General features: G+C 44.3%; 1 protein-coding gene across 1 annotated transcript; it reads left to right on the top strand.

Moving 5' to 3' along the window:
* Positions 1 to 252: 252 nt before the first annotated feature.
* On the top strand, positions 253 to 12,693 carry cfap221 (cilia and flagella associated protein 221; the record flags this gene model as incomplete). Its single annotated transcript, XM_079296843.1, has 24 exons — positions 253 to 382; positions 524 to 624; positions 875 to 961; positions 1,086 to 1,181; positions 1,458 to 1,558; positions 1,731 to 1,834; positions 2,452 to 2,611; positions 4,031 to 4,170; positions 4,295 to 4,399; positions 4,590 to 4,701; positions 4,829 to 4,916; positions 5,962 to 6,051; positions 6,256 to 6,351; positions 6,444 to 6,531; positions 6,796 to 6,887; positions 7,230 to 7,310; positions 8,095 to 8,202; positions 8,320 to 8,466; positions 8,600 to 8,685; positions 8,823 to 8,889; positions 9,057 to 9,157; positions 11,695 to 11,787; positions 11,879 to 11,962; positions 12,582 to 12,693. 24 exons carry the CDS (start codon positions 253 to 255, stop codon positions 12,691 to 12,693), a joined length of 2,469 nt encoding a protein of 822 aa, XP_079152969.1.
* Positions 12,694 to 13,271: the final 578 nt, after the last annotated feature.

Genomic DNA, 13,271 nt, shown 5'->3' with positions numbered 1-13,271 from the left:
GTATGACAGTAAACATATATAAATATATATATACACACATGTATATGTGTTTATATATACACATACGGTATTTACATAAATATATCTCTGTGTGTGTATATATATGTGTCTCCCCTCTTGTATTCTGATTATAAATTCATAGGTTTTCCAACACAACATTTCCCAACACACGGCGGTCTCCTTGTCTGTCCTCCAGCCTTCTGTCATTTCTCTCATGAGGAGCCAGAGCTGAGCTGACCTTTTTTTGCCAGGATGCAGGTGGCCCCCGCTGCCTCGCAGACACCGCCGGAGCCCCTCAGGAGGGGGCCCCCTCTGCCTCTGAGCCAGCTGGTGGTGGAGGGCAGGAGCAGAGCCAATACTCCCAATCATCTACTGGAATCAAGTACATATTAAGCATGACCCCTGAAACCCTCTGATGGAGTCTATTTATACTGCATTCAGCCTCTCACTTAAACATTTAAAAAATATATATTTTTGTAAAACATCTTCGCTTATTCAATTTCACTATTTTTTCTCCTCATAGAAATATATGCCAAACTGAAAAGCAACAACCTGATCCAAGCAGAGCCTCCAGTGCTTCACTTCAGTGGGTTTGAGCTGGGGAAGGATTCCACAAAGATCCTGGTGAGAAGAATACTGTTAATGTCCTTTTAATTAATCCTTTTTAACTGTCTTTTCCCAGGCTTCATCCTGACATTAATTCATTTGGATTCCATACAGGCTACATTTTGTTTAATTGAACAGGCACTAATTTGACCCCATATACACATGAGGAGGCGCTGTAGACTGGATGTAAACACAGAATATGGAAATGCTTTTCTCAAGGGCACACGATTGGATTGAAAATCTCTTCTCTCCTCTCCCCCTCTCTCAGCGACTCATCAACATCTCCTCTGAAGTCGTGAATATTCACATCATCCCCACCCAAACCAAGCACTTCCAAACAACTTATACCAAAAAGGTATGTTTTTGTTTTAATTACAAGTTGCTGAACTGAAACTAACATTACGACTCCACTTGGCAATCAGCGCAATCAGTGTCGTCTCTGATGATTCAACCTCGTTCCCTTCCGTCTGCCTCCCAAGTATCGACTCATCCCGGGCCTCGCCTACACACTGAAGGTCAGGCTCTGTCCAGACGAGTGGCGTTACTTCTACGACTGCATTCGGGTTCACTGCAAGGTCAGGATCCAGCAGCTTACACACACATCTTTAGACTTTTGGCATTTAGTGGAAGCTGGGAATCACAAGTCAGTCTCTAAGGACTTTACATTGATATTTGCTGCAAAGCAAACAGTCAAACAACCACGAGGAACAATTGCTAGCTGCTTTCCCTTCTCTGCTTCGATGATACGTTCCCATGTTTACTCCGAGACTTCTCTTCTCTGTCTTATCTCCGTCCCTTATCGTGTTTCCTCTCTCGTCTTGTTCTTTCAACCCACCCACCCTCTTTCCAAGGGGGAAGAGAACCTGTTGATTCCAGTTCATGCTTACCCTGTCATCGATGACCTGCACATCCCTCCTCGCATCGACCTATCAGTCGTACCACTTGGGCAAAGGTGTGTGTGTGTCGTACAGTGTGTGTTGGGATCTTCAGTGGACTGTTTTTTAACCTGAGGGCTTGGCTGTCTCTTTGTATTCTTCCATACAACCAAGCATGCCTCCATTCACCCGTTGGTGTCACATCATAGACAGATGTTCTCATCTGTTGTTTTCTCCACCTGTCTCCAGCGTTCGCCGTGCGATTCCTCTGAGATGCAGCTGCCCCATCGACTTTGAGTTCCAGGTGCACGTTATTGATCCCCACGTGGCCTTCTCCATCCATCCCCTTACAGGTATGCACGAGTGCAATCATTTCATTTGACATCAACCTGCCGTTTCATCCCAGTGCACAGGATGTCTACATGTTTTGATTTACGCTCTATTTAACTGTGATGCATTTTAGAGTTTGCCTTTAAGGTGGAATGGATAAATAAAGTTGTTTTTCCATCGCCGGATCTCAGTTTGCTCACCAAATTAAGGACATAACCCATCAGGAGAGCAGGTGCGCTGCGTTTCCTCAAAACCTTTGACTGGTTGTGTATTAAACAAGTCGCCACAGAACTTGAAGGATGCCTCCAGCTTCCACTGAGCAGTGTTCGTGGTCTGGGAAGCATCATAACACGCGGCGGAAACCAGCACTTAGAATTACAGCTGCAGTTTTAACTTAGGTACAAACCTGGAATGAGAAGAAAAGATACAAATGAGTATTTCTATTTCAATTAAGAAAAAAAAAATATATATATATGTATATATATATACTTCTACCTCTTTAATTGGTTGCAACTGACTTAGTTTGGGAGAATGGCGTGCTGTGTGTTGAGCTAATTGTCGCTCGTATCTTAATCACTGACTGAGGAGAGCCACATACATACACAAACACCCTCTCGTCCCTGTGGTCCTGCTCTTCCAGGTGTGGTACCAGCCAACGGCGAAGAGAAGATCATGGTGACCTTCAGTCCTTTCCAATATGAGACTTGTCAGGTCACCATCCAGCTGATCATCTCGCAGTTCAACAGCAGACCGTACCTCTGTACCATCACCGGGAGCTCCGCCCCTCGCCTCGCCCACAGGTGATTAGTAGAAGGATCCTAAGTTCCATATGTTTTTAATGCACTGTAACCAGGCGGCAACCTCCGGGTCTGAAAAGTGAAGCTGATGCTGAAGGGCCTTGAACTTGCACTCTCTCTAATATCCAGCAGGGGGCGACTCCTCTGGTTGTATAGAAGTCTATGAGAAAGTGACTCAACTTCTCTCTTGATTTATTCCCTCAGTAAACATGAGTTTATGGTCTCAATCTGTAGTTTCAAGTCTTCTTCAATACAGCATGATATTCATTTTGTAAATGATGGTCAATTTAGAGTCAAATAGACCATAAAGCAGGGGATGCTTTCGGGCGGGGCTACACAGTGATTGACAGGTCGTTGTCCATGTTTTGAATTTGAACCCTTTCACCGGGTGTTTTCACTTCATGAAGGATAATTGTAGCCGGTTTGGTCGCTTAAAAATGGTCTTCTTCAGCATTCGGTTGTACTTAGCTCCGCCCTCTCGGGTCACTTTTTGTTGAATCAAAACAAGATGACTGACATTCTATGACTGTAGAATCTTGTTGTTTCTCTCCCTATCTTATGGCACTGTGCTATCTCATAGAAATGAATGACAGTATGAAATGGTCTCTCCTTGCTGTCCAGTAATGAAAACAGCTCTCAGGTTGTGTGTGCAAACTCATTACCAAACGAGGTGGTCCATGTTGGGGCACCCAACTGGATTCAACTGGAAAATGGGCTTGTGTGCTGATTAGAGGTTCCCATTCGTTTGTTTTCTTTCAGCCGGTGTGAAACCTAATGTTTAACTCCGTTCCCATGAGAAAGGATGGTGCCATCCATCACACAGCAGTAGCTCCATCCACCGCGCTGTCTTGGTGTTATCTCGGCCGAAAGTTAATAATTCATGAAAATAGCTCGGTAGCCGATGCAGCGATATCAAGATGGATGTGCCTCCCGATGGATGTTTAGCATATTATAAAACATTATATTATATTATTATAAAAGACGCTCTTGTGTCAATATTGAGATGTCCTGTTTAATTATCATCCAGCTGCCGTTTACACCAAGGGGTCACTGGCACAATCTGACAGCTGAAGAAATGTAAACATCATGAAAATGAAGTACCTGGCTTCTGACCTCACAGCTCAGCCTCCCCTCTGTCCACATATCATTGTACAAACAACCCAATTTAGAGCGGCTCTCACTCTGCCACCGGAGCCCGTCCTGGACCTCAAAACAAGAACAAGCCAATTACCCACTGTTTCATTCTCCCCATCCACTGTGTTTGTTCTTCCAGAGTCTTCCACTCGCGGCCTCAAATTAGCCGCAAATACTGTCACTTGCAGTCAAACGAGCGTTCTGCATTGATTCATCAATTTTTTGCCATAATTAAAACAAGTTTGTCCCTGTAATATGTACTTCGGTGCTTATTTTTCTGCATCGTAGTGAGCTGGGGAGCATGCCGGGTCATGGAGATGCAGTACCTGCAGAATACAAAGGACCTTCACCTGCCAGCCAACCGCCCCCTCGAACAAAAACCAAATACAGGTCGACCAAGGAGGCGGACAGATCCAAGACCAGCGTAAGTGGTTCAGTAACAGTCTGATGGTGTGAAACAGAATGTTTTTACCTACGATAGCCCTAATACGCCGTTGTAGTTATCCTTGTTTCATGCTGTTATCTCTTTACCTGTCCTCTAGACATGGGCAGATCAGGCTGGTGTTAAGCCTCCAGTAGATGTCTGCACTCCTGCAGGCGTGGCAAAGATGCTGATCAAAGACACGGATAAGCTCAGCTCTAAAGACCTGAGGGAAGGTAGATGGTTTTACTCTTTTAGCTGAAGGGTTGTCACCTCTACAAACCTGTTGTATGATATGAATTAACGTATTAGGGTCCTGTTGTAGTCTTCGTTTGCACTGTATCTTTTTCTCTGAAGTAAATAGCATTTCAGATTATTCATATGAAGTGTGTCTCTTATTTTGGCGGCGCCGCCCTTTTACTTCAGCCATATCCTGTGGCAGCATGGTCGGTCTGCAGAACAGACGGATGAAGGAAGCCCTCTTCATGAAAAAGGTTCAACAAAACGTGAAGGACGAGCAAGCCAACCAGCTCAGATGGTAAAAACTAAATATGAAGTACATGTGTTGTTTTAAAAGCATGTACAGCATCACATTAACCACAAGCTAAAGATATCAAAGTCATAAAGTATGTGATTTTAGTTTCATAGATATATGTTTGATTCAGGCAAGTCCATCTTGGTAAGGACCCCGTGTCAGAGCACACCAGGCGGCAGATAGCGGAGGAGAGAGAGATGGCGCTGCATGAGTACATGGTAAGATTTCACTTCATGTGGACGGAGAGAAACAGTGTGCCCTTTGTTATTCTTCCAGCTAGTGGTGTTACAGAGCAGTCCATGTAAGGCCTATTTCAGTCAACATGACATTTACTGGATGTGTCGGTAGCGACACACCGTACAAATACCAATGTCATAACCCGATCCAGCTGTTGTATGGTTAGATCCACGCTGTGATTTCCGCCCTGTCATGCTGCCGCTGTGACTGATTGTATTGATTCACGGGGGAAATCTGCAGACTAAGACGAAGTAACGTCACTTTTGAAATTTGCGTGTGTGTGTGTTTCCTCAGAAAAATAGTTCTTTGAATAGTTGACAGAACTCTCACAGACACTTAGCAGCACTTCCTCCCCCGACTCCTCTCCACCTGCACTGTTTATAACACACACACACACACACACACACACACACACACACACACACACACACACACGGCCATAAACTCTGCGTTTACAGCCTCATTTCACCACACTATGGTATTTTATGTGCTGTTTTCATGTGAGGATGATCTAGTATCTTCTAGCTGTCTTTAGAGTCTTGACTGCAGGCCAGAACATAAATAACTCAACAGAGAAGCCGTCCTCCTCTGTTTGTATCACAGTATTTACAGCTTTGTTGCTTAACCGTGATTTAGTTTCTCGGACAAGAACTGGGAAGATGACGTACGGTTTGACTCTTCTTTTGTTGTCAAAACCATAATGTCATCGTCAAATGATTTATTGATACCTTGACATTTCATTCCTACATACAAACGAGACCGTACTCCACCGTATTGTCATGGCTGCTGTGGTTGGGAAGAATTACGACATACCTCATCAAGCTTATTTCTTCCTGTGACAAAGAGACTGTTGCCTCTTCAAAGCATTCAAGGCGTCCTTACTGTCGAGGATAAACATGTTGGAATGTTCTTTTTCCATTGGCCATGACAGAACTCTGAAGGCTTTTGCAAAAAGAATAGGAAGAGCAGCATCTACCTTTTGCTTCCTGCCATGCAGCGAACTCCCTTTGTACTCTTTTGCTGCAGGTCAAAAGGGGAGATGCACCTCACGAGGGAGACTTTGCTGCTGGGAAGCCGAAACTTTCCTCCAGACGAGTGCTGTGTGAAGCCGGACAGGTAAACGTCCACCGTGGTGTGTTAAACATCAAGATAATACACGACGTTTTAATTTTGATCTGCAATTTGATTCAATTCAACATTCACATTACTGGTATTGCGAGCTGAGACCTCATGAAATTTCACCTCATGGTCCTTCACATTTGCACGTGCCAAACGAGCACATGAAAGTGAGCAATAAGTGTGACTTCTGACCTCTTCCAGGCCTGCGACGGCGCCCCGTCCTTCCAGTTTTACCCCAGTTTTCAGTGGGAGGTGAGACGAAGAGCCCTCGGACTGTTCCAGCAGGCGGCGCGCAAGGTAAACACATCCAAGGGCCGTATCGTCACCGGGGTGCATGTGCAAATGCACAGATGTGGACGTGACCAGGAGCTAACGTCTCTCCCTTGCAGATCGTGATCCGATGTCGCATGAACCGGAGACTGACCCGTTTGAAGAAGCTGTCAGACGGCATGAAGAACGCGCCCTCGGCAAAGAAAGGTTTTATATTATCCCGTAATCTCCTCATTCAGAAGTAATCTCATTATGCCATGTCAGTGAAGCATGCTTAATGGAGTTCATCCCCAGAGGTAAAATTGAATCGGCCTCTGGGTATTATGAGCGTCCTAGAACATACATGCATGCCTCATGGACAGGGTTGTTTATGGAGCCGCCCGCATTCAATCATACAGTCACTGACCCTCACAAATAAAGATCTGTGGAAATGAACTTTTTGAACGTATTAATTGTCTCCGCTTGTTTCAGCTGAAGAGGAGCCGACTTGTGATCTGAAGATCTCGCCAGACAAAGTCTTTCCATTTGCTTTCCCTGTTTTCTCCGATGAAGATGACCCGCTGGTGAGTGCATGGCATCGCTCACAGCCTAACTGCAGATCACGAGTCGTTGTGAAATATACTTTCCCATCAATGTCAAAAAATGTAATCAGCAGCCTGTCAACAGGATAGCTGAAGCACTTCTTTGTCTTGTTAATGGAACCACCTAAATGGTTTGTCCTGCACATTCAACAATTTTCATGCCATTTGTTTCCCCTTGAAAGACGTCTCTGATCTAGCCGGGGAATCAAAGAGGAAGCTCACTTTCCAGCAATTCGATTAAATCTCTCATTTTCCAGCGGGCAGAAAAAAGGCCTCTGTGTTCGATTGAACAAATAATGCCATTTGTCTCCTTGATGTTTCCAGGCTCCCAGTAATCTGGTCCCGGTGCTCGTGGATCCTGTTGACGTGACTGTGACGACACGTATTCCTTTCTTCAAGCTTCAAGTAGGCATCGATCGCTGCACCGGGTCATCTCAACATCAGGCTTTGCAATACAACAGATATGTACTTCTCAGCAGCAGTGGTGGGACATACTTAAGTGCGTGTACTTGTATTTCACAAGTGCATCCTTTTAATGCCACCTCCACTGCATTCCAGAGGGAAGTATTGTACCACTGGACTAAACTACCTGATTTGGCTTTTGAGGACTTTTACTTGTAATTGAGTAGTTTTACAGTACTTCTTAGTAGTAGTACTTTTACTTCGCCCTTGTGCCTCACTTTAATAGAATATATTTAATAGAATATAATAGAATGCATAATTCTATCTTGTAATGGAAAATATATGTATTATTGAATGGGTTCCAATGGGGACATTTCTGTCCTGAAGGGACTTAGTGTCTGTATTTTGGCTGCACAGTTTATTATGGGGGCTAAGTTTGAACTTTCAAAATAAGACAAAATATATAATATATACGAGTACTCCCTACAGCACTGCCCAACAAGCATAGTTCATTTAGAGTATATTTAATGTATTCTGTGTTTGACATTCTGCTTACTTGATTTTACATTTCATGCTTTGAACCTGTGACCTTGTCTGTGACTGTCTGTATGAAATGAATGCAGTATAGTTTTGTCTTAAAAGAGACTGGGAAGAAGCCCTGCGGCTTTGCAAACGCATTCTATATGCGAGATACTCACTCGCTCTGTTTCCCTCGTCTGCGTTGCTCTGTTTCTATGTTCTGGCGCTGTTCAAACCATATTCATTGCCGGTATTGTTCCGTCACTAGGTTCCCCAGCACTATAAGCTCATGGGCTACCGGCCTGTGTCAGCTTGGGATGCTTTTAACTCTTATATTCCCGCCACTCTGGCCAGACCACTTCGCACTGGAGCTCCGGTAACTGCAGTTCCTGGATTACATCATACAGATTTCAATATTTGAGATTATTATATACTTCGCTCATCCACCGAACCTTTTTAACATGTCTCTCACTGTGCTGTTGTCACTTTTTAGGACGAGCTGGTGCCCAATGAGGTCGGAGCGCAGCCTCCCAGGACAGTGGAGTCCAAAGCATGGGAGGAAGTGAAGGCTGCCCGTCTCTCCTTCAGCGCCCCCGAAGCTCTGCTCAGACCTTTTCCAGCAAACCCACTCCGAATCTTCGTATGGCTGTCATTTACCATCGTTGATACAAAGTCTGAAGTCGAACGTGAAGTGTGCTTCTGTACAGGATACATGATGCACATCGCTATGATCTAAACGACTGTTGCTTCCGTGTTCATTTCATGCGTTTTAGAACCCAGATCCAGGCCTGCAGACCTACAAACCGACCCCTAAATACCTGGAGAGTGAGCCGGAGTTCCACCTCTGCCCCCTGCCCAGGTAATAACAACACATGAGTAAATAGATATTCATGGTTATATACTGTAAGTCTCTGTTTCAGTAAGGAAAACTGTTGTCTGTGCTTGCACTAGATAATGCCCAGTTACAGACCGGATTGTTCTGCTTTCTGTATGCAGGTATACAATCCCTAAGAGTGACAGACGGACACAAACCTCACACACTCAGAAGTCTCTGGAGCACAAGGTAATTTATTTTTGGAGAGTTTGCGTAAATGTATGCTTTCATTAGAATATTTTCACCACTGTAGCTTTCCGTCAGGGAGTCCTTTCTGACGGACCATCCGTACTATACCTTTATATCTGATTGGACTAATCCAGATGTGGCTTGTGTTTTTTCTTTCTCACCAACAGGAAGTGATCGAAGGGCTCATGACGTGGAAGGATTTTGATTCGCTTACCTCAAAGTGTCTGTCCAACCAACCAGCTCTCACCAGCGACTGTGCCACACGCAGGTAGGCCAGAACTAAACTATATCATGAATGTCAAGCTGTACCAGACGGCCCTCGCACTGCACTGACAGCAGCCACCCAGAAGTGAAACCGCAGAGAACCTCCAACTGGACTCTGGTGGGGAGAAGAAGTACGAGCACATGTTTACACTACTTGTTTACGGAGGGGAAATGGGCTGTTGTTCACTTCCGCTGTCCAAATCTTTCCAGCCCGTGGAAGTATTTGAACTTATGACCCTTGTGGTAGCGAGTCATTCTAGCTTCTCCGGCTTTTTACATTGTCAGAAGTAGCATTTTCCTACATGTAATATACCAGTATGTAGAGTAGGGTGCATCTCATTGTCTCCTCTCACACCCAGTCGATCATTCTAATGTTGTCCATCTGCGCTCACGCTGAGATCCTTTACATGTCGGTCACATGCTGAAAGCTTTGTAAGACGCAGGCTCATCTTGCTGCTTTAACAAGTGGTCGCTTGGAGTCGACATTCATCTTCTTGGTGTAAATATTTATCCTGTCAAATTGCCAAGATAAAGCTTGAATACTCAACAGCTTGAGATCCCATTCATCATCTCCGAGGCAGCGTCACAGACTGTTGCGTTTGTGTTGCGTTGATGATTCGGGGTTGGTCGCTCTCCGTGGTAGGAGTTGTGGTGCGGCCGCTCTTTGTGGGCGCAGTCGGAGGCAGACTTGTGTTTTGTCGGATGGTGATTTTGACGATGGGAGCGTAGACGTGTGGCGTTTCCTTCTGTCGTCCCTACTTGTTTAGTACACAGCTTACGAATCACTACATCGTTCCTTATTCACATTTGAGAGGTCTATATGAAGGCTGTACAGCACGTTTGTTCTTCTTGTATTCATCAGTTCTACTTTTGTTAAATAGTTCCTGAAGTTTTATGTTTTTCACATCAATCTTGTGTTCTCTGATTTCATCAAAACACACACACACACACACACACACACACACACACAGACACAGTTTCTCTTGATTGCAATGCACATTTGATTGAAGTGCGTTGATACGACTGCAGTAATCTGCCCCAGTTTCACCTTGTCTGACTTGTTTTTTAAGGAAAACATGGATTTGAAACCTGATGTTGTACTAAAGACACCGTTTGTGGAGGAACGTATTGCCGTATAATGGTTCTTGCCTGTAGCAGTATTTTATACCGAGAGTGAAATACTTTGGCTGTGCAGAATCTAAGAGTTTTATTCAGTCTTGAGCCTAAATGGGCAGTGAACAAATGATATTTTTCCCTGGTGTATTAGTGAACACAGCATGGGGCTGTCCCATGTGGTGCACTGCTTCTCTTTGCACCCTGTCACAAGGAATACCACACGCTATACATTCCGGTTCTGACCTTTCAAAGAAATTTATCTCATGTACGTTGTCATTTTTTCTCGCATGAAACAATTTCCAGTCCTCATTTGACCAGATTCCCAAGCTATTAGGGCAGCCGCTGACGTACCCGCGAACGCGTGGGTTTGAATCAGACTCCCGCTACAGCCCTGTCTCCTCACCTTTCTGTCTGCTTCCCATTTCTCCTCACCTTCCCCGCATTACATAATCGGATGCCTGGCAAGGCGGCGTATCCTCTTTACGCGTGTCAGCACTGATCTGTGCGGTAACCGTACGTATATTCTTCTTTTGTCATGCGAGAGATGACTCTCGCCCGGCCGCCCTGCTCAGTCTTATTCATTTCCACCTGTGCAACGCAAACAATAGCATTCATGTCAGGCGGCAGTGATGGAAGATGAGAGTGAACTTGACAGCAAGAGAAGAAGAGAAGTGTATGTTTCCCTTAAAATGATGAAAAGGATTCTGTTGTATCTTGACTAGCAACAAACTATAAAGCTTCGGTTCACTCTCACCGCCCTCTTATTTGTGCTTTCATGTCACCTGCCATCGTTTCTAATAATTGTATCCAACCAGTTAATTATTGTAGCCGTCTGACATGTATGTGCAGTGAGCTCCTGCGTCATACTCCGGACATTTCTCTCGTACACAAAGTCCACGTACTATGCCGCTGGAACGAACCGCTCACTCAATTTGACGTCTTACTTCGTATGAACAGAAGGCCGTTTTGAACACAGCCAACTTATTTCCGACGAATGTGATGCTGCAGGTTTGATGTTTAAACGTAGTAACTCCCAGGTCGAGCTGAATGAGCTAGCTAACTCACAAAGCTAACGTATGACCAGTTTAAGTTCAGGAGATAAAGAGGTGATATGAAATATTGTAGACCTTTTAATAAAGTCTCAAAATTACTTGATGTACTTCAAATTGCAAACTGTGCTCTCATGATCCCGCTCCAAATCCAAACCTGTGGCTTTTCTGTGTTTTAATTATATTTTGTGCCCGTAAGTGGCACCAACTTTCACTCTGGAGATCCTTTATCATTCCCGATCAAACTGCGATTTTAAACAACCCGAAGCGCTCCTTTCATCTGAGTGAGATGGAGTAGATATCTGACCATTATCTCGTTCCGGTAATGTGTGGTCTGGCTCTTGAGGGGAGAAAGCACTGTGTGTGTCCTCTATAGGTCTGTCGACTACAGCACAGACACACTTCCACTCGCAGCGCCGCCGCCTCTCACCGGCCCTCCTGAGGATCTGCCACCACTAACGGACAAACCGTAAGCACACGCAGCATTGGCATCCATCGGTCTTGATGTTGGAGGCTTTTCTCTGCTTTCCCGCTCAGATCACGTGTTTGTCTTCGCTCAGGTGCGAAGGCTCAGGGGTGCAACTCACACCAGAGATTATCCGAGCAGAGTTCTCCAATAGCAACCTCGCCAGCAGAACAGTCAGGTACGTCTGACGCTACTTCAAAACAATGAAACAAACACATTCAATTGTCAGTTATTATCTTTCATCATTAATCTAGAATTATTTTACACTTTATTTATACTTGTGAAAATTCAAAGTAACTTCTGGATCCTGTAACAGGATTTCAAGTCCAGATGTTTATGATGATATGGGGATTCTGGGCTAAAATCACCATATTATTGCTTATTATTTAAGGTTGATCCAACCTTGCAAAGTGATGCGATGACAAAATAATCCCCAGTTTCTTCTGCAAATCTTGATTTTTAAAAATATTTTTCACGTAAATTTACCACTTTAATCTCAGAGAATATCCTAGTTTATATATTGTGCATTTTGGCCATGACTTTAATCTCTCTAAATATTTATAATATTTTAATATCATTTTGTGTCTGGAGGACATTTTTTAACATATTGTGACGAATGAATGCCCTCGCATTCTGACTGGGATTACTCTCATTTGAAAATGCTGCATTTTTTAATCAACAACACGGTTTATTCGCGCTTAAATTGCTAAATGAGAATGCTGAATCAGCCTCTAGTTTACCAACCGGTCCTCCTGACCACTTTTAAGTCCCCCGTCTCTTTCGTCGCTCTGTCACAGGCACCAGAGGGAGCTTCAGTTGGAGTTCAACCAGATGGGGAAGAGAGTGATGGCCAGGCTGAAGCACTTTGGAGTCACTGACACAACTTCACCGGGAGAGGACTGTGAATAGGCAAAACACCCTTCCACACACTTCCAGAAACACCTCCAAATACGCTCTGTGCACAACACATACACACACACATGAATAAACACAATCGCAGCATTACAAATACCATCCTACTCACCGATACGAGACTACATTGTTTGCCACTTCCGTGAAATAAAAGCTGGTTACTTCATCGCCCACGCATAAGCCTCTCTCCCACCCACTCAAAATGACTGGAAGCTGTTCCTCTAAAGCCTGGACATTCGTTATCCCTCTCGTTATCCATGTCTAAGCACAGTTAGGTAGCTTGTTAGAATATACTCTAACGTTACGACAACTACATTCAGTTCAAAGCGATGCTTCTGCGTCTCTGCTGCCGTTAATGGTGTCGTAGAAGCGAGTGAGCAACATGAACCTTGTATTGTGTCGTACTGGATTTTTGGTGACAGTTAAACATTATTGACTCTTTTTGTTCTCAATGCAATTGCATTAAAAAGTCATGAATGAGTTGGTTTTGTGTTTTGTGATGAGATTTCCGTTAAATGAGTTGTTAATATCGGTTTGTGTAACCACTCGCTAATTTATAGCCAGCCCAGGATATT

This window comes from Melanostigma gelatinosum (genome assembly GCF_949748355.1).
Source record: "Melanostigma gelatinosum genome assembly, chromosome: 24".
Classification (NCBI taxonomy): domain Eukaryota; kingdom Metazoa; phylum Chordata; class Actinopteri; order Perciformes; family Zoarcidae; genus Melanostigma; species Melanostigma gelatinosum.
The sequence above is the reverse complement of the archived record's forward strand: the minus strand, read 5'-3'. Positions and strand labels throughout refer to the sequence as shown.